Below are 19,308 nucleotides of genomic sequence, written 5' to 3'. Positions count from 1 at the left end.
TCAGTTGGCCTGGACTGGTTTTGGACCCACTGCCACGCCATTACAGTCGAGAATGTACTGCAGACAACCTTGAGGTGGGTGTCCGGCACCGTTTTTAATGGGTTCGCCGACAATCTCTCCCTTCTGGCCAGCTCCCTAAAATGACAAAGAGATTATTCATCAGGAAACAACTGTGATTCTTGTAAAAAATATCTTGAATTTGCTAGATTATTTGATAGTAGTGCCCGTGTGTTACTATACCTGCGATGGCTGTATGGTGGTGGGTCTTTGGGGAGCATTAGCTTCCCTTTCCGCTGATTGGTTCATTTCTGCCAGCACCATGTCCGCGATGAGCTGCCTGTCCTCAGCCTGGTGCTCCCCCACCAGGGGCATGGAAGAGCCCACCACCTGCGTCACATGGAGGATGGTTAGAGCAGATATACTGAAATATTTGACCTGAAGGAACAGGATTAATCTTTGCAAGCTTTTAAGCGGGATTATCCGAGACTCCTACCTCTGTGATGAAATCTTTGCCATCTTTCCCATGGATGGCTTTGACGGCGCAAATATCCAGACCCCCGAAAATCTCTGAGCTGGTGTCGACCCACAGCTTGTACCTGAACGAAAGGCATGACTCAGAACCAGTGGCAGCATAATGAGACGCCACGGTCTGATTATGGCAGCTGATCACAGCAAACAGTTAAACACGCCAGGAGATGCTTGTTAATATTCCACATGTGACATAATTGATGAATCTGAGATAATTTGCTCATTTGTCTTTGTATTGGGGAGTAGAGAGGTGCAGGAACGAGTCATAAAACGTGGAAATTAGTTCTTTATTACATCGGTGTTTTTTTTAATTGTTTTTTTGGTTAGATGCCTGAAGACAAATTGACAAAACAATTAAAAAAACACAGACATCGAGACAAGGGAACCGATGTAATAAAGAACTAATTTCCGCGTTTTATGACTCGTTTTCTGCAATAATACAAAATCAATAGAAGAATCCAATTGGTGTCACGAGGGAACCAATGTGATACTAACTTCCGAGGTTGGCCTACAAAACTGTGTTGTCCCTTTACCGCTCTATAGAGACAGAGTGCATTTAAGTCCCGCCCACAGCGGTGGGGTAAAACAATCCATCGCTCTGCATTGACTTTGCATTGGGTGAAGGAACCTCCTCGCCACTTTTCGTCTAGCAAAAAGCTGAAAAGCGCCCAAAAGCTACTGTGTGGTGGGATGCACTGCCTACATGGTAAAGAAGCAAGAAAACCGTATCCTTTAAGAAGACAAAGTGAAGCATCTGCAGGAGGAACGGGAGAACTTAGATCCAGACACTGTGAGGCAAACATTTTGTCCAAATGTCAGTTTTAGGCAAACTAGATTTCTGTAAGATGAGCTAAAGCATTTGACAGGATGTGTTATAGTTGAATGTGGACACATCTGAAATATGTCTGCAAGTGCTTAAGCTAACTACGTCAGCTTGCTAGCCAAGATGAGCTTACTAACAGCTTGCTAACTTGACCCGTTATCATTTTTAGTTATCACCTGCTATTCTGACATAGGGTGCTAAAATAAACTTGTGACATGCTGAAATCTGATGTTTTTAGCTAGCTCCAGGCATTTAGTTAGCGTTTCCTCATATTGCAGACATCTGTTGAATGCTTCTTCACTCACCTCTCAGTCATGGCCACCTGTTCCAGCATAGCTGAGCCAGTATTGGTCTTCCAGTTTCCAGATATAGAAGTTCTCCTGCAGCGAGTTAAGCAGAACACATTACAACTGCTTTGTTTCTCATTAACTTTATGTTAAGTTAAGGTAAGGAAAGCGTAACCGTACATACATGTAGGCCTTGTAGTCAGAGCCGATCTTCTGGATTCTGATGTCGTACTTGGAGTCGATGAGAGGTTCTGTGGTGGTGTACGTCTGGGTGAGAGCCACGACACTGGCTATGTCCTGGAACTTACTGTGATTGTCCACCTTCACCTGTACACGAAAACAGACGCGTGAGACAGAACCGAGCGTTGTGATATGTTGATGATGCTCAAATTTCTTAAATTAAGAGAATATTTAACATGGCTGAAGTTCTTAACACAAAAGCAAGATTTATAGCAAAACACATTGATGCATTCTTTCAATATTTCTGGAACAAGAAACATCCATATACCTTTCCAATTCCGGAGTGGGCGTGTCCAATCTTCACAACCACAGGGAAGGATGGCATGCTCACCTAAAGTAAGAAAGTTCTTGCCTTGTATTCTGCTTCATAGTTTCATTTTTCATTTGCAAAATAGCACTAAAATTATATGAAACAATCTTTGGGTGCAGTAGAAAAGTGGGTTCTCACCATCTCCTTGTAGTTTGGGTAGAACGTCTGCTCAATCAGAGGGAACTTCTCTGAACCCAGCTTTCTGTGGGTGTTGATAAGTTGGGCAAACTGGACACACAAAATGTAAATAAATCATATATAACTTTTTTATTGATTATGTCACAGAGCAGATAACAGTTATGCAATAGATAGAATATGATTCAGACAGAGAATAAAACATTATTTTTGCCCCCCTCCCCGGCTGCTGAGTGCTTACCGCCCACGGCTTGTCACACAGGTTGTAGATGGACTCAAGCGAGTTGATGCACGGGACGCCTCCATACTGCAGACCGATGATCAGGTTGCGAAAATCCTCATTCTGGGTCATACTGAAGGCGTGTTGACGAATGAGGACAAAGTCTGGCTTGAATGACCTGGAAAACAAAAATTATAGCAGAGAAACAAAATTACAAACTGTGATTAGTGATGATAGCAATGTGGCTCAATCAGTCAGCACCGTGGGGGGGAAACACAAAATTATTAAACTATGATTATTAATGAAGGTGGTGCTTGAATCTTTTCTGTCTTCTTGTGTGTGTGTGTGTGTGTGTGTGTGTGTGTGTGTGTGTGTGTGTGTGTGTGTGTGTGTGTGTGTGTGTGTGTGTGTGTGTGTGTGTGTGTGTGTGTGTGTGTGTGCGTGTCTCACCTGATAACCTTGGTCCCATTTCTGAGAACTTGCATGTTAACGTTGCAGGTCCCGTTGGCGTGGGCCACAACGTTGATCTCGTTGAATTCAGCCTGAGGAGTCAATGATTTGAGAATTGTATGAGGACAGAGTTCTTAAACTTCTCTTTACATAAGTATTTAATATGGATAAAACTGGTTTGGCAGAACGTACCTGCTCCACTTTGATGTCATAATCTCCATGTAGTTTCTTTCCCCGGAACAATTTAGCCCTGGTGAAAACAGAAAACAATTTATTAACTAAATGCTATAGCAGAATAAGAATTACTAGAATAGAGATTTCCAATTAATCACCAATCCAAGAGTAAATCTAGCATTTGATAATAACAACAGCAATCTGCAATATGAATTAATGTTGATTGGATACACAGAGCAGATACAATGCTTCCTTTCACGCTCTTCCAACTGCTAATACACTGCCTCTCTAACGCTTCTTCCCTTCATTCTGGCAACGAGCATAGTGATAAAATATTACAACACTTTTTCCAGGCTGCACCATCTTTAAAGGCAAGCATACACATACATGCAATTACTGCCTGGTCCACTGGCTGGAACACACAGCGGGGGTTAATAAAGGACGATGCAGTTAGGTAACATTCCTATACAGAAATCATGACTTGTGATGCAGCACTTTTTAAAGGCTTGTATAAAAATGACATATTGGGGTCCTTTAATTCTTTTTTTTATTTCCCTGGATAACCAGTGAAGTAAAAATCTCACATGGAAAGCTGCAGAAGCTACACAATTGTCGATGTTAACAGTGAGTTTGATTCATTCGTTTTTTTCCTACACTAATAAGCTTTGGCAGTGGAAACTACTGTGGAGATCTACAGTAAATCAATATCCTAATCGGGGCCCAAAAAATATCTCTTCCCTTCAAATTCAGGTTTCATTCTGGTTTCCTCTCAGCTCATATACAAACAGCCATCTGCTGCAGTGCAACAGTGGTACACTGGTGTGATGCAGGACATTTTGAGACCCCCCCTTTATCCAAACAGGATTTGCAGAATGTCCACTTTTCAGTACGGCTTTGTTGATATATTTAGACTACCTGCTGGGGAGTTCTCACTTCGTCTTCCTCTTAGCTCGTATCACCCCGCTGTCACGTATCCTGCTCTCCCTGCCAATTTACCACGGAACTAAAGCTGAATAATTCATCCCCAATCTAATTGGGACACAGTGAACTGTTTGGCTGGGGAGGAAAAACAAGCATTAAAATATGAATTGCTGCTCCTATATCCGAGAAAATGAAAAGCCTAGTCTGCACTGTGATTAATGCCTGTGCCGATGCACGCTGTAGACTGAGACAGTGCTTCCAAAACACCATGCTGAGACACAAACACAGAGACGGGGCATGGAAAAGTTTAAATTTTAAGCTGTGTCAGGGTGAGGAGCATAATGTTGTGTCTGATCTGTGCTATATATCACTCAGCATGCTGAACATGGAAGCCCCACGTTCAAAGAGGACACCATTAGTTCTCATGCATTAGTGTTTGACAGTAACCAGCTCCTCTGGTTAACAACGAGCTTTCATCAAAAACTGAAGGACATTATTGTACTGTATTAGCAATATTTCTGCCTTTGCCGTTATGTCATACTGGCCTTCAAACTGGAGTCAGCCTCTGGGCACTGAGTCCATCTGCTCACTGACATGTTGACTTGGATCATTCATTTGAAAGAATCAACATGGGTCCTCTTGACTTGACTCAAATGAGATGAGAAACCAAATAAGAAAAAAAAACTCTTTTATGATTTTAAGAGTAAGTCAATATTGCAGGAGAAAATTGAAGCGGCTTCATTAATGGTTCCAGGTTCTCAAATTGCCAAATCATGTTATTACTGTGAAATAATTTTTTCATCGGGATGATTCACCCGAGAGCTTGGTTAGCGGGAGTCTGTGTTGAATATTAATGCCTGCTTAACATTCGCTCTCATACGTGAGTAATGTTTGAATAAGGTTAAGCCCACAGTATAAAACATTCCTGCTCTGACTCCAGTCAAATACAGCCCCCCTGTGTGTTCTTAAATTTGAACACTCAATAAAAAGGAATCTATGGCCCTTCTTTAAATTGAGCAGCATTGTGGAGAGAATAAGATAGAGGTAGACATGTCGGCCATTACTCTGAAAGGTAAGACAGTGGAACATCTGCTCCTTCTGCCATAAGAGCAGTTTATGGCAACGTATTCCTGGCACAGATCAAACCTCCCTGGATGAATGGCAGCTTCATCTAATGCTGCCTGGATGAGAGAGAGCTTGTATCTCTATCTTTGCTTTAAGTCTAGCAATAATAAGATTTCATCATCACACGTTTTATCCTACAGTTAATTATTCCGCTCAACACAACCTGTTACACAACAAAGTCCAAAGTTGTTCAAATGCTGATATCGATGTTCTCTGTGTTCTTTGTATGGCTTATTCTAAAGTTGCAGGACATTTTGAGTCTTCTGGGAAATTTTACATCTTTGTGTGTAACAATTAAAGCATCTCTGACACTAAAATAATCCTTATTTGTTACTGATAGCTGGTGTCCATTTGCGAAAGAGAAAATTCAGTAATGGTAAACATTTCTTCACTCTGCAACATCTAGAATTAACTGTAATTGGGGGCGGCTGTGGTGTAGTGGAGAGCAAGGTAGTTCTCCAATCAGAGGATCGGTGGTTCGATACCCGAGCACGCAGTCGATGTGTCCTTGGGCAAGACACTTAACCCCAAGTTGCTCCCGAAGGCTTGCCATCGGTGAATGATATGTAACATACTACTGATTGTAAGTCGCTTTGGATAAAAGCGTCTGCTAAATGACTGTAATGTAATGTAATTGCCTTGATAGATTATCAAGTAAGTCTCTCTCTCTCTCTCTCTATACATATATATATATATGAACTGGGATTTGACTCATTTTGAACTAAAGAAAAGTTTGTTGATGGCCGCACCATCTGCCAAATGCAATGACTCTGACAGATGGCTTCATCTGCATAGACACAATTTAAGTAATGGTAACATTTCTTCTCTACAACACTTAGAATTAACTGTAATTTTCTTGATAAATTGTCAAGGAAATCTCTCCCTCTCTCTCTCTCTCTCTCTCTCTCTCTCTCTCTCTCAATATATACGTATCTGGGATTTGACTCATTGTAACTGAAAAATAGATGTTGATGGTCGAGCCATCTGCCAGATGCAATTAGTCTGGAGGACTCTTTCCTGTTTTCATTCCATGTGTCTCGGGGCCAGCGGTGCTCATCACTCTGACTTCCATTTGCGGCGGCGGAAAAGGAAAAAGTCTTGAAACAGCCCTTCACAAAATGAGATACGGCGCATAAACAAGCCGCCAGACTCAAGGTGTGCCAACATTACAGAGGATATTAGGTACTCAGCAAAAAGCTGCATGAAAATAAAGACCCATTTCATTTTCTTATAGCTCGCCAGCAGCTATATTTGTCACGGTTTTCGTCTTGAATCTGTGAGACCTGAATACAAAGCATGTAGCGTTTCAAACACGTCTGTACTTATTCCAAATCTTTTTCCTCTGAATCCTCTAAATTACATTTGTTTTTTATATTACAGTTAATAGTCTCATACCTTTTCGAACAGTGCTACTATATAAACATCTATAAGCCACACAACGCTGGACGTGAACGAAGCAGACCTTTGCAAAGCTGAGTAAACTGAGATTGGTTTGTACTGCCACAGTGACTTACAACCACTGGGTGAAAGGTTGAATTAAAGCAACCAAAACAAAGCAAACCTCGTGTTCAACTCCCCACACAGTGATGTTGAGAAGTCATGAAAAATAGATGCAGCACTCAGACGGAGGAAGCCCTTTCAATGAGGTATTTTCTCTGATTCTCCCAAAGTGGATGTGTGTATTATATATATGAAGCAGGAAACTATTAGGAGTGATCTGCGGCGCTCATGAACACAATGAACTAACATTACATTGAATAAGGAATAAATGTCAGGGCTTGAAATCACTTGACATTTTTTATCAGATCCAGAGACGCTACTTCATATCAGATCATTTCTAAAAAATTATCTCTTTGCAGCCCAACCTACTCAATGGAATGACCTTTGATGAATGACTTGTTTTTAGTTTAATGTATTATAATGTGCTCCTCTGCCAGAACTGCACTGCAATCCTTATTCCTCAACAAGATGCTTCCACTCACAACAAATGTGGAAAAGTGAAGCAACAAAACAAAGGCTGGCATCCATCCCGCAGACGAGGGTCTGATCTTATTATTATTGATCAACGTTTTCTGTTATATAAATGGCTAGACCCGCACAAATAAACGGGATAAGTGAAAACCGCAAGGCCTTCTGAATCAGCTACGCAGCTATCCTACTATTTGTGTGATTTGTTGCGTTTTAGGGGCGATCTCATCGGAAGATTCAATTGAATTCATCTGAACTAAAATGAATAATTTATATGTATCTTAATCAGTGTAAAAATGAAAGCCTGCAACCGTGGCCATCAGATATAGACAAAATATTAACCCTGATGTAACACTCATGTTTACAACATGACAACCTGCATAAATGGATTCCAAGTGTGACGGCCCGTTAGTTAATCCTACTTCAGATCTAAATACCAGATATTTGGATGATTCCAAAGCTTATAGAAGGGGGATGTAGATTCAATTAAGATTTCATTTCCATGCCGTGTGGAAGCCCAAAGGGTCCACAAAATCAGCATAACATCCAGTGTAAAAGTAGTAATAGATTATAAATGAATTAATGCAGAAATTTCAGCTGTCCTGACCTGCATCTTAGTTACGTTTTTCTTTTTTATTATTCTCTCTCTATCATCCTTGGTAAATACCTTTTTGCTCTCTCCCCTCTATATATTTAAAACATAAAACCCATCCATCCACAAAAACAAACACAAGCAACTAAACACATGTGTGTTCTTTTTTTGTCTCGTTGTTGCTGCTGCAGTTGTTGCTTGCTCTTTTGTTTTGTCTTTTTGTTTGAGTCTAGTTATCCAGCATGTGTCATGTTTGTTTTCATGCTGGTCATATGCATTGCACTTTTCATTTTCATATTGCTCACTTTTATTGCACTATATAAAAAAAAAAAGAAGGAAATGCATAATAATGTCCATAAATGATATGCATTTGGAGGCAATATCAGTCACATTGATGGATTGTGCAAATATGCCGGATATCCAGCTGCACAGCTCTAGCACACACACATTGCGGTGGAAAATATGTCAGCTGTGCAAACAAGTGTTGATTGTGCGGGGATATAATGACCATATTCTTTACTTTTTTCAACAAGATTTTTTCAAAATAAGTTTCCTCTAAATCTGAGTGCAGCACTTTAATTCTGTTCCACGGTTGACTGACAGAGACGCTCGTTTAAAGCTACCTCTGAGTAAGATCCCCCGAGGACATTTACTGTCAGTGCAACAGCTTAAATGCCTTAACGTAAGCCTGCACTCTTAACATTGCGGACACAATGGTCCTTTCTCCCTGCTGGAGGAGAAACATAACTATGCAGATGATGCTATTCAATTTGACTCTATGTTTTAATTACCTATTTACTGCATACAACCTGTGTGATCGGCTAGTGGAACCCTATGCACCATGTGCCGCAGTTACAATCCCCATGTCAGTGCAGGGCATGTCATGTGATCTCCTGTACGTGAGCAGGGGGAAACCCCATTGATGGAGGGAAAGCACTGCAGTATTTAGACTCCTTCCAGAGAAATAATGTACATTCTCCACTTGTGCACAACCTGTGGGACATCTATTTTTTAAGAATTACATGACAATACTATTATTTATGTTTTAGTTAATAGACATTTGTTTTATACAGGCAGTCGACATAAATCCTACTTTCTATTTCTCCAAAATTTACAACAAAACAATGCCACAAACAAGCACATTCTACTACCCAGACAAAATAGAGGACAATAAAAAAATCCTCCATCTTGGTGTAATGTCATTACTGCTGAGAATCAATGGACCGTGTTTTGCTTTAAGCGTTGGCTGCCTCGTTGTATTACCGTAACACTGGCATGCTGTACCATCAAACCACAGCAGCAGAGCCCATTCACATCTGCAGGGTGCATGATGCGTGTTGTTTCAGCGGCTCTTTAACCCTTTACCTCACTGCTACATCAAAAGGAATCACGTGGAGATAAATCAACATTAAGGATGAGCAAACAAACAAGACATGATTCAAGGTGAATGAGTAGAGCAACATATGCTCTTACCACTCCTGTTGTGGTTCGTCGATTACCAGGAGAATCTTGAACTTCTTGGGTGTCGTGACTTGGGTCTGCTCCACCAGCCCTGCTGAGGCAGCTGTCTGCTTAACAACGTTGGTGATGGAGCTGAAGAAGCCCGCTCCGGAGGACTGAGACGGCTGGGGCTTCCTCTCTGGAGCCGGGGAAGTGGCAGGTGGAGTGGGCCCAGTTGTAGGAGACTTGGCGGGGGTGGTGGAGGCAGGTGGAGCCGGCTGAGCATTGTCAGGCCTCTGGAGGTCAGTCATGTAGCCATTGGGCAGATTGGAGATGAACGTGCTGTCCGAGAGACGTCGACGCAGATAATTCATGGCTGCAGCTGAGAGGAGTGAACGAGCACCGGGTGTGGAAAATGATTTCTGCAGAGGAGTCCCCCGTTCCTATGTGTACAGCTGATAATGGCTGAGCTCTCAATGCAAAAACTCCCAGCGAATGTATTCCCACCCAGTTCAGCAGAGCATCCTCAGAGCTCCCCCCTTTACTGGCGGTGACGCTACACTCTCCCTCGACCAATCCCCTTCTCCCTGTGCTCTCCTCCAGCATTGCAAATGATGCCCAGGCTCTGCCTCTCCTCCCTCATCTTGTTCTCTCCTCTCTCTCCACTCTAACCGGCGTTCCTGCCTGTCTTCCCTACCCCTCCCCCCATTTCCTACTGCCTCATAGGCGTCATGCTTGTTTGAACCACTGCATATAAAATAGAGGAGTTTCTAGTGGAAGTGCAAGAGGGCATTGGGTGCTACATCATAATTGCCTTCCTCTGGCTCGCTCAGTTTTTTTGTGTGTTTTCTCTGCCCTCTGTCCATGCACAGTGTTTTTTTCTCTGTGTGTGAAATGCAGCCGTGAAATCTAAAATGGCTGTTTGGACTAGTGGGCAATGAATGAGAGGAGAGACGTCAGCAGCAGTCCCCTGAGACTATTGAGGTATTGCATGTAGTAAACCCTCTCTCCTAATTGATTTATCAATCCCTATATAGGTACTTATGTTACCTATTATAATTTCAAACAAGCCATGCTTTACCTCAGCAGCATTTGTTCACTGTGGGTGGCAGAGTTTATCATTATCTGCTATTATATTTCCAATTAAACATTCACTTTTGAACACATAAAATCTAAATTAATATGAAAGCACAAAATCTTCGCTTACAATATTTTTGGGGTACTTAATTATCTGCTGCCTCACAAAAACCTGATGAATAGCAGATATCTTTGAAAAAATGTTTCATTATTTATTTTGCACCAAAAAAACCCACAATTGTATGACAAAGGTAACAACTTCCACTAGTACATCTCTTTAAAATGCATTAATTGGCTGCTGTTTCACAATTTAATTGGTATATACAAGGAATATGAAGGAACTAATGTTGTGTGATGAAACCACCACAGAGCCCCATGTGTGCTGTAACAGATCAATGCTTTTTTTGAATGCATCAGGAAACAGATCAATACAGATCAATATTTCATCAATCTCATTTACCACAAATCTGGTCAAGAGGCTGCAAAGTTCACGCAAACATGACACGCACAAACATTGACTCTTATGTGAAAAATTAAAGAGTTATACATCTTATTATTAAGTCAATGATCTCTTTAATTCTCAGCATGAATATTTTTCTACCAAACAACCATTAAGCATAGTTGACAGGTGCATTCACACTGTTAAAATCTGCTGGACTGGTTGAAAGCTGATCTTCCAGCAAACTCCTGCACCCATCAGGAGATTTAAACTGCACTGACAGACACAGGCCACTGTCCAGCGCTGCACTTGGATAATTGGTGATTAGATAAAAGTGTGGTAAATATAGCATCAGGCTGCTTGCACAAAAAGACTCAAACCTGCAGTGCTTAAATAAATGAACAATATGTGTTTGAAAGCTAGAATGATGGAATATAATGCACTGTTTACAAAATGTAATCCTTGAATTTGTTTGATCTCTATAAATGTGGAGTATGTTTTCTCAACCTGATGTTGCACATTATATATATGCATTACATACATATATTATTTGTACATATATTTGTGTAGCATCACAAATTTGGGGATGGAACTCTTTTACACTATTAACTCATCTTTAAAAAAGTAATAACACCATTTGTCAGAGCTGCGCTTCACATGAATAGTGGAGCTTTCTTTAATCCATGACAGTGACAAACTCCAGCTAATTATAGCTTGTGAGTTAGCACTATAATATTGTCATGCTGTTTCTTCATATTGTAATTTTACTGTCACTGTGCCTGGTTACTCTTCATACACAATATCTGTTGCATAACTTTTGGATTTTCTCTCCTGTTAAAGGGATGTGGAATTTTGTCCATGTTTTAGTTTTTTAATTTGTACAGATTGTAAAGCCCTTTGAGACAAATGTGTGATTTTGTGTATAAAAATAAATGCTTTTCTACACTTTAAAATCTACAGTACAGTAGGAGGAACAGTATAGGATGAAGATGTTAGCCTTCTTGAATGAATATCCATGTCTCATTTTCTTTCTGATTGTTGGTCTGAAAGACAGTGATAAGGACAGTCTTGTGTATCGGCTTTAGAAAAGCTGCACCATCATGTGCTGAATCTTATTCATGGATACTAGTGACATCAGCTGGTAGTAGTGGTGTAGTGAACCTCCAGACTAACCTCCACTTTGGTGCAATTATAAGTCAGATGTCTCTAGATGAGAACAAAAGTTGTGTTATTTACTTATAGCTGCTCCGAAAAAAAATATTTGACTGTAAAAAACATTTCAACACTTGAAATAATGAAGGCACTTGCAAATGACAAGGTGGAACAAAATGTAAACCGTACTTTGGTGTTTCATTTTTACCTCTTTACTTATGATTTCATAAACTTATTTAACTTTTTTTTTAATGTACAAAAATATGGGCAAAGAGGAAGATCTTGGGTAAATACTAATGAGAATAAATATGAAACAAAATTTAAATCATACCCTCTAAACTAAAATTGACATCAAACACTATTACTTGAGCTTGTTTACTTAAGAATTAATTCAACTTATTTTCTTTGTACAAAATGTACCAAAAATCTTGTGTAAATACTAATGAGAATAAATATGAAACAAAATTTAAATCATACCCTCTAAACTAAAATTGACATCAAACACTATTACTTGAGCTTGTTTACTTAAGAAGTCATTAAACTTAATATTATTTTTGTACAAAATGTACAAAATGTACAAAAATGTACAAAAATATGGGCAAAGAGGAAAGTCTTGTGTAAATACTAATGAGAATAAATATGAAACAAAATTTAAATCATACCCTCTAAACAAAAATTGACATAAAACACTATTACTTTAACTTAAGAGCTTGTTAACTGTAAGAAGTCATTTTGTAAACTTAAACACTATTATTTTTGTACAAAATGTACAAAATGTACAAAAATGTACAAAAATATGGGCAAAGAGGAAAATCTTGTGTAAATACTAATGAGAATAAATATGAAACAAAATTTAAAAAACCCTCTAAACAAAAATTGAATAAAACACTATTACTTCAGCTTGTTAACTTAAGAAGTCATTAAACTTAATATTATTTTTGTACAAAATGTACAAAAATGTACTACAATATGGGCAAAGAGGAAAGTCTTGTGTAAATACTAATGAGAATAAATATACAACAAAATTTGAAAAAAAAGAAAAGAAAACACTATCACTAAGCTTGTTTACAAGATATTTAACTAAATTACTTTAGCATTGCTGTGTTGCAAAATTAAGTTAATTGCAAATAGTATATTACATAGTAATTCATAAAATTAATAATTCATAAAAAATACCGCAGGTCCTTCCTTCCTGAACATTGCACAACCAAAAACTCCCAGCAGACCAAACACATGACAATAAAAACCTGTGCAATACATTACACTGTGCAATAATAGTTAAAATAGTTTTTTCTGTCTGTAAATATAATATTTCAAAAAATCTGGGTTGAATCTGGGTTGAATTGACTTTAAACACTATTACTTGAGCTTGTTAACTTAATAAGTCATTAAACTTAATATTATTTTTAGACAAAATGTACAAAAATATGGGCAAAGAGGAAAATCTTGTGTAAATACTAATGAGAATAAACATACAACAAAAGTTTCATCCAAAAAATTCATAACAAATCACAGTATGCATCCAGATGTAATGCACCCTCTAGCCGCACTTCCCCTCTCGGCCTCTGGGGGCGCTCGTCCCTCTTTTGTCTGCGGACTGGCTCGGTGGTAAAGTGCGTTAGAGCCACCAGGCTAACCGAGCTGATGTTGTGAAGCTAGTCCTTGTTGATGAAGTGAGTCACAGTTAGTCTCTTTTTCTATTTGAATGTTGTCGTCCCACACTAGACATGTGTGTTTACTCGTGAAGTTGAATTCTGGGAACATTTTTGAGCAAAAAACAACGCTAACCAGCTAGCTACAAAGTTTAGGAAGTAGCTTAGCTGTCGGCTAACGCAAGTAGCTAAAGTTAGCTGGCTAGTTTGTTAGCTCCAGTTAGCAAAAACCACTGTACCGATATGTGTGAAACTATTGTAAAAGTAGCAACAGACGTCAGCGAGTGTAACTGTATTATTATTATTATAAATCGTAGCTGTTTTACGCTAGCTTAGCGCTGTAGATGTTAGCTTACGTGCTTAGCCTAGCCTCGTCCTTTACGTCGACGTCATGACGTCATCGCCCAGCAGCTAAGGCTAACCAGCTAACGACATGAGGGGCTTTCTAGCAGCGTATTCATTCAATAACAGCATGTTTTAAGGTGTCATTTGATTCATGTTGGGCCCTGTTTTGTTTCTCTCTTCAGGATATAACTTCTGTTTGCTGCTTTCGCTGGTGAATCTTTGCTAACATCGATGTTAGCAACTAGCCTGTGGGTGTAAATGCTCTTCACTAGCATGGACCTGTTGAACTCTCAGTTCCTGGACAAGATGAACAATAACATTGGGAGACTGCACTATGAAGGTGAGTTTCTCAATGTTTGCTTGTTGTTCTGTGTGTTTGTTTAACTTGTTTGTTCTGGAACTAACAGGTTGTGGTTTCCCAACACTACCACTGGAGTGAAGCACACAACTTTCTGCCTGTTTCAATGCACATTTAGTGTATAACTGGGTAACTTCTAACACAGATTTGCTTTTATGTAGATTTGTTTTTGCACACATAATGTTTAACTTCTATCTGAAGAAGACTAGAACTCTTAATGTTACATTTTTAATACTGGAAATACGATCATATATTATATTATATTATATTATATATCTTTACCTCAAACCCTTTTACTTACAACTTCTAACACAGATTTGCTTTTATGTAGATTTGTTTTTGCACACATAATTTCCTCATTTTCAGGAGTTGATTTTTACCCCAGAAGCAAACGACTCACTTGCACATTGCAACTTTCTGTCTGTTTCAATGCACATTTAGTGTATAAGGGGTCATTCAACTGTTCACAGGTTTTTTTCAGGGACACATACTGACAACAACTGTTTATGTAGATTTGTTTTTGCACACATAATGTTTAACTTCTATCTGAAGAAGACTAGAACTCTTAACGTTACAGTTTTAATACCGGAAATACGATCATATATTATATTATATATCTTTACCTCAAACCCTTTTACTTACAATGTTCTTTTTCAAACACAGATTTGCCAGGGAAATATATCGACAACAACTGTTTATGTAGATTTGTTTTTGCACACATCATTTCCTCATTTTCAGGAGTTGATTTTTATTCCCAGAAGCAAATGACTCACTTGCACATTGCGCAATTGACTTGCTTTTCTAATCAAACCTGTCTTCAGAAATCAATTATATCTCCTCACCTTTCCATGTTTGCGGTGTCAGCAGGGTAATCTGGATAACAGTTTAGTTGCCTTTATCCAGGAACTTTACATCTCGTTAACCAATGATTGCTTGACTGTATACCCTGGCTAAGTTTAGGGGAACTTTTTTTCCAAATGGTCATGAAATAGAGCAACATAAGTAGCTATATTAAGCTATAGTAGTTTATCTTCCACGTGAAGTTATGTACTTTTTGCTAGAATCAGAAGTTAATTTCATTATTTGTTCTGCTGATTCTTTTCCCACAGATGAGTCCAGGACACCCTCCCAGCCCAATGCTATGTCCAAGATAACTGGGCCTCCTCCACACTGCCCAAGCAAACGGAAGTATGGCGAAGAACAAATGGACGACCGAATCAACTGTGACGATGACCACATGACCAAAATGAGCAGATTGTTTGCCACTCAGCTGTAAGTGCCTAAAAATAACATTCAACATGCAAAAGTGTCATGATTTTAAGATATAACTTAGATTGCTGGCACAACAAAGTATGCAAGATGGAAATAATGCATATAATGTTAAAGTAATTGTTAGAGATGTCTAGAATGACAAATAGGCTTCACACAAAAAAAAAGCAAGTAAAAAACCTCAGTCTACGCTGTGCTGTCAACTTTATATAGACATGTGGTGTATTAATTGTCTATGAAAAGGTGAAACTTTGAGTGGTATAAATTGAATTTGTACTCTTTGTCTAGGGCCCGTCCCTCTGCTGGAGACAATCGTAATGAGCACTGGAGCCTGGGTCACACTCCTGTGGAGCACATCTCTTCCTCCTCCAACGGTCTCCATGGGAACCACCTGTACGCTTCCATTTCTAGCTACGCTGTAGACCAGCCTCTGGCTCTGACCAAAAGCAGCCACGACGACATTGTCGGGCCCAGAGAGCGGTCTGTCATTGGTGGGCCTGTAGAGCGCCAGCAGGTACGTCAATTTTAACGTCCACACTTATGGAATGTACAAAAATATCTGATGTTCACAGTGACAGGAATGAAAGCACTAAACTTTAAATGAAGAAGTATTTTTCATCATTTGGATAAATGAAAGTGCTATTCATGCTAGCCGTATCACCAAGTCCACAAAGGTCCACGAGAACCCCTGTGTGTCTGCTTTCTGCCCAAAATTTGTGACTGTGCAGATTCTAGCGTGATGACTCAACTTCTCTATGCTTCTCATATTTCATAATTTCCCATCCGTGGTCCTACTTTTGTTAGGCGTTCGCACACGTTTTCTCTTTTTGACTTTTTCCTGTTCAACCAAATATTTTCTTGCTGTTGTGAAGTCGTGATGTTTTGCTAATGTGTGTGTACATGTGTGAACTGCTTCTGCGTGTTTGCAGATATCTGTATCAAGCAGTGCAGTTTATTTTTACATGTCAAGTCTCAATCAGATCAATAAGGGGTGTACCAACCATTACATAGTACAGAGTCTAATTGTATGTATTTTTTCCCAACTATAGAATCGTCCCTCCGTTATTACCTGTGCCCCTGCGAGCAACCGCAATTGTAACCTCTCGCACTGCCACATGAATGGCTGTTCCCCCAGCCCACCTTCTGATCAGATGAAGACCAACGGTAAGGTCATTACAATATGCACCCTGTAATCTAATCTTTATATAAACTAGTGATATTTCTTGGTAATAACGTGTTTTTCTGGTCTCCTTCCCCCACGCATAATGCCGTTTTAGCTAACACAGAATGCGATCCTGTGATTGAGGAGCACTTCCGCCGCAGCCTTGGAAAGAACTACAAAGAAGCAGAGCCCGTGTCCAACTCCGTGTCCATCACAGGCTCAGTGGATGACCACTTTGCCAAGGCGCTAGGAGACGCCTGGCTCCAAATCAAGGCTAAGGATGGGGGTCATCAAACCCCCGAGGCAGATCCATGAAGCAGAGGGGAGTAAACGTTACAATCGCTTCCTTTAGAGTTTTGCGTATGAGAGTGGCGTTTTGCCCACTGTCAATTCTTGCCAAGCATTTACTTCCCTCAGCCAAGAACAATGTATTATATGGTGCTCACAAGGTGTTCCCTTGAGGACCTCGAGGTCGACCCTTTATTAGAACACTCAGCTTAATTTAAACTTTATTTCATTGGTCATCTATATACAGGTACATACATTCAATTTGACTTCTGCATTTAACCTATCCTAAGCATTTTAGAATGCTTTAAAATGGCAACTTCTTTTTTTGACAAAGAGAAAATGAGTTCGGTGTAGTTGGGTTGACAATGTTAGTTGTGGAAACTGTACAATCAGATTTGATCTTGCATTGATAATGAGATTCACAAAGTGTTCAGGAGTTCATCTACCTGCCTTTTCATCTGCCTTGCTAGCCAAAGAAATTCCCTGCCTTTCCCCATCAACATATAAGCCATAGATCTGGTCTGTATTGCCTTTCATTCTAAAATCGCTCTGCTTTTTTAAAAATCTATATTACTTGAAAAAGACAACCAGGTCTCATTTGCTCTTTTACGTATCTGACCGTGTAGGTAGCAGGTTACCTGTTTCAGTTGGAACAAACGAGTCCATGAATGCGTCTTTTGTCGTCTCTGTTTTTGAAATTGAGACAATGCAATTAAGGCTCTGGTCCCCCCTTCTCCTCTCTGAACACACTAGACTAATGTGTTTCCTTTGTGATCCTGAACTGGACTTATCCACTGTTAACTGAGTTATTTTAGTTTCCTGTCTATATGCTCACTGTGGCTGATTACTTAGTAAACTAATATCAATCATAGTAGACGTGTCCAACTAGAACGCATGTTTCAAATAGCTGGTTTCTATTACAAACCTTATTCTATACTATATATTTACTCAGAATTTATTTTTTATCTGTAACATTTTAGAAATACTCACTGCTGGTACAGTTGTACTCAATATATTTTTTGTATCTGGTTTTCATTACTATATGTAGGTGTATATCTTAGCACCCATCTACAAATCACAGCCTCTGGAAAGGTTGTCTGAATGCAGTTTAACAGGCTATTGTTGCTTGTTATTCTGTGGACCTGGATGTTATAGCTTTCTGAACGACTGAATAGAGCTAAACCCGACCTTCGCTAGCAGTCTATTAGCAGTGGCTTTATTTATTCGGAACGCGTCGATAGTTTCATGTTGACTTTTGGCAAAACATGGCGACAACAGAATTCAAACTTTGATTTGTTTCTTTCTAATGAGAACAACGGAGGATTTCTCCACTGCTTCAATGACAAAGCAGGTGATTTCCCTTTAAAACTAACATTTAAACACACCTGAAATATGGGTGTCCTTATTTCACGAGTAGGCATCAACATTCCACCATGGTTGTCTGACACTTGTCAGTCACTTCAGTTGAGTTTAGCAAGAACAACAAGTATGGTTGTCCTTTTTTAATCAAGGTGATGTCATGGTGTGAGCTGCCAAAATGTCCCTTTTTGTTATGGAGAAAAGTGTCGGTGGGTTACAAGGTTTCTTTTGTGCGTATAACTCTTGTTCAAATTAATTTCTCACCCTTTTGAAATCCTCTACTTACGGTAGCGTAACCTATTTGTCAACACTAATTAAGATATGGTTTTGTAAATTCAGATTTTTTTTTTTTTTTTTTTGGTATGTCAATTAACTGTCCCAGAGGACCTACATTTGTATTAATATTCTACAGTTTTAAAATTGTTACATTCACCATCCTCTCTTTATATTTTACTCCTATAAGACTCATCATTGCGCCGCGCGGAATGATCATAGATATTTTGTTTCTATTCAGAATAGTGTACTCGTATGTAGCATGGATGCTCATTATCTTCAACAATCTTTCTAAAAGTTGGTTATTTTCCCACAATTGTCAGACGATGAATAAGTGCAGGAACACAACAGTCTTTTGATCAAAGACTTTTTCTTGGTGCAGCGTCAAAGACTTCTGTACTAACCGTTTAAAGAGTTTGTTTAGCTTTGTTTAGTGTGTACTCTAGTGGATTTTAGGGTTTATCATGGAATCTGCTTGTTTGACACAAGTAGATTTGTCAGTAATATGTTTTGGGGTATTAGTCCATTGTTATTTAATTGCTATATTTAGACGACCTGTATCTCAAAGACTGTTTGCAGAAAGGTCCTGCTTCAGGTGTCATCCACGTAGAAAAGAAGTTAACACTTGTTCACTTTTGTCCTTATTTCTCTGGAAGAAAAATGCCACTGTTTTGTACTTAATTTCTTCCAAATAAACAAAAAAATGCCTACCTTTGGATAA

At 39.2% G+C, this 19,308-nt stretch overlaps 2 protein-coding genes across 4 annotated transcripts; one reads left to right on the top strand and one right to left on the bottom strand.

Moving 5' to 3' along the window:
• Positions 1-9,587, bottom strand: syn2a (synapsin IIa). Of its 3 annotated transcripts, none has more exons than XM_054609731.1 (11): positions 9,247-9,587; positions 3,186-3,243; positions 2,994-3,085; positions 2,565-2,721; positions 2,327-2,416; positions 2,147-2,209; positions 1,823-1,965; positions 1,657-1,731; positions 494-596; positions 241-387; positions 1-135 (listed from the first exon to the last, which is right to left on the bottom strand). In XM_054609731.1, the coding sequence occupies exons 1-11, from the start codon at positions 9,585-9,587 to the stop codon at positions 1-3; spliced, it is 1,404 nt and encodes a 467-aa protein (XP_054465706.1). The 3 variants fall into 3 exon arrangements, with proteins under 3 accessions (XP_054465706.1, XP_054465708.1, XP_054465709.1); XM_054609733.1 differs by having other exon boundaries at positions 1-120; XM_054609734.1 differs by having other exon boundaries at positions 1-114.
• A 3,886-nt stretch (positions 9,588-13,473) lies between these two features.
• Positions 13,474-19,308, top strand: vgll4a (vestigial-like family member 4a). Its single transcript, XM_054609300.1, has 6 exons — positions 13,474-13,554; positions 14,061-14,218; positions 15,346-15,508; positions 15,794-16,019; positions 16,555-16,669; positions 16,783-19,308. Exons 2-6 carry the CDS (start codon positions 14,137-14,139, stop codon positions 16,980-16,982), a joined length of 786 nt encoding a protein of 261 aa, XP_054465275.1. The 5' UTR covers positions 13,474-13,554; positions 14,061-14,136; the 3' UTR covers positions 16,983-19,308.

Source organism: Anoplopoma fimbria, chromosome 12 (assembly GCF_027596085.1).
Source record: "Anoplopoma fimbria isolate UVic2021 breed Golden Eagle Sablefish chromosome 12, Afim_UVic_2022, whole genome shotgun sequence".
Classification (NCBI taxonomy): Eukaryota; Metazoa; Chordata; class Actinopteri; order Perciformes; family Anoplopomatidae; genus Anoplopoma; species Anoplopoma fimbria.
This window is presented reverse-complemented; position numbering and strand designations above follow the sequence as displayed.

Bases quoted from the DNA above. Each gene is read 5' to 3' on its own strand.
- syn2a (XM_054609731.1), bottom strand. From the start codon at position 9,587: ATGAATTATCTGCGTCGACGTCTCTCGGACAGCACGTTCATCTCCAAT. The intron at 1,732-1,822 runs GTATGTACGGTT...AACTCGCTGCAG, and splicing joins TCTGACTACAAGGCCTACAT to GAGAACTTCTATATCTGGAA. The intron at 597-1,656 runs GTGAGTGAAGAA...CCTTTCGTTCAG, and splicing joins CAGGTGGCCATGACTGAGAG to GTACAAGCTGTGGGTCGACA.
- vgll4a (XM_054609300.1), top strand. From the start codon at position 14,137: ATGCTCTTCACTAGCATGGACCTGTTGAACTCTCAGTTCCTGGACAAG. The intron at 14,219-15,345 runs GTGAGTTTCTCA...CTTTTCCCACAG, and splicing joins TGGGAGACTGCACTATGAAG to ATGAGTCCAGGACACCCTCC. The intron at 16,670-16,782 runs GTAAGGTCATTA...ATGCCGTTTTAG, and splicing joins TGATCAGATGAAGACCAACG to CTAACACAGAATGCGATCCT.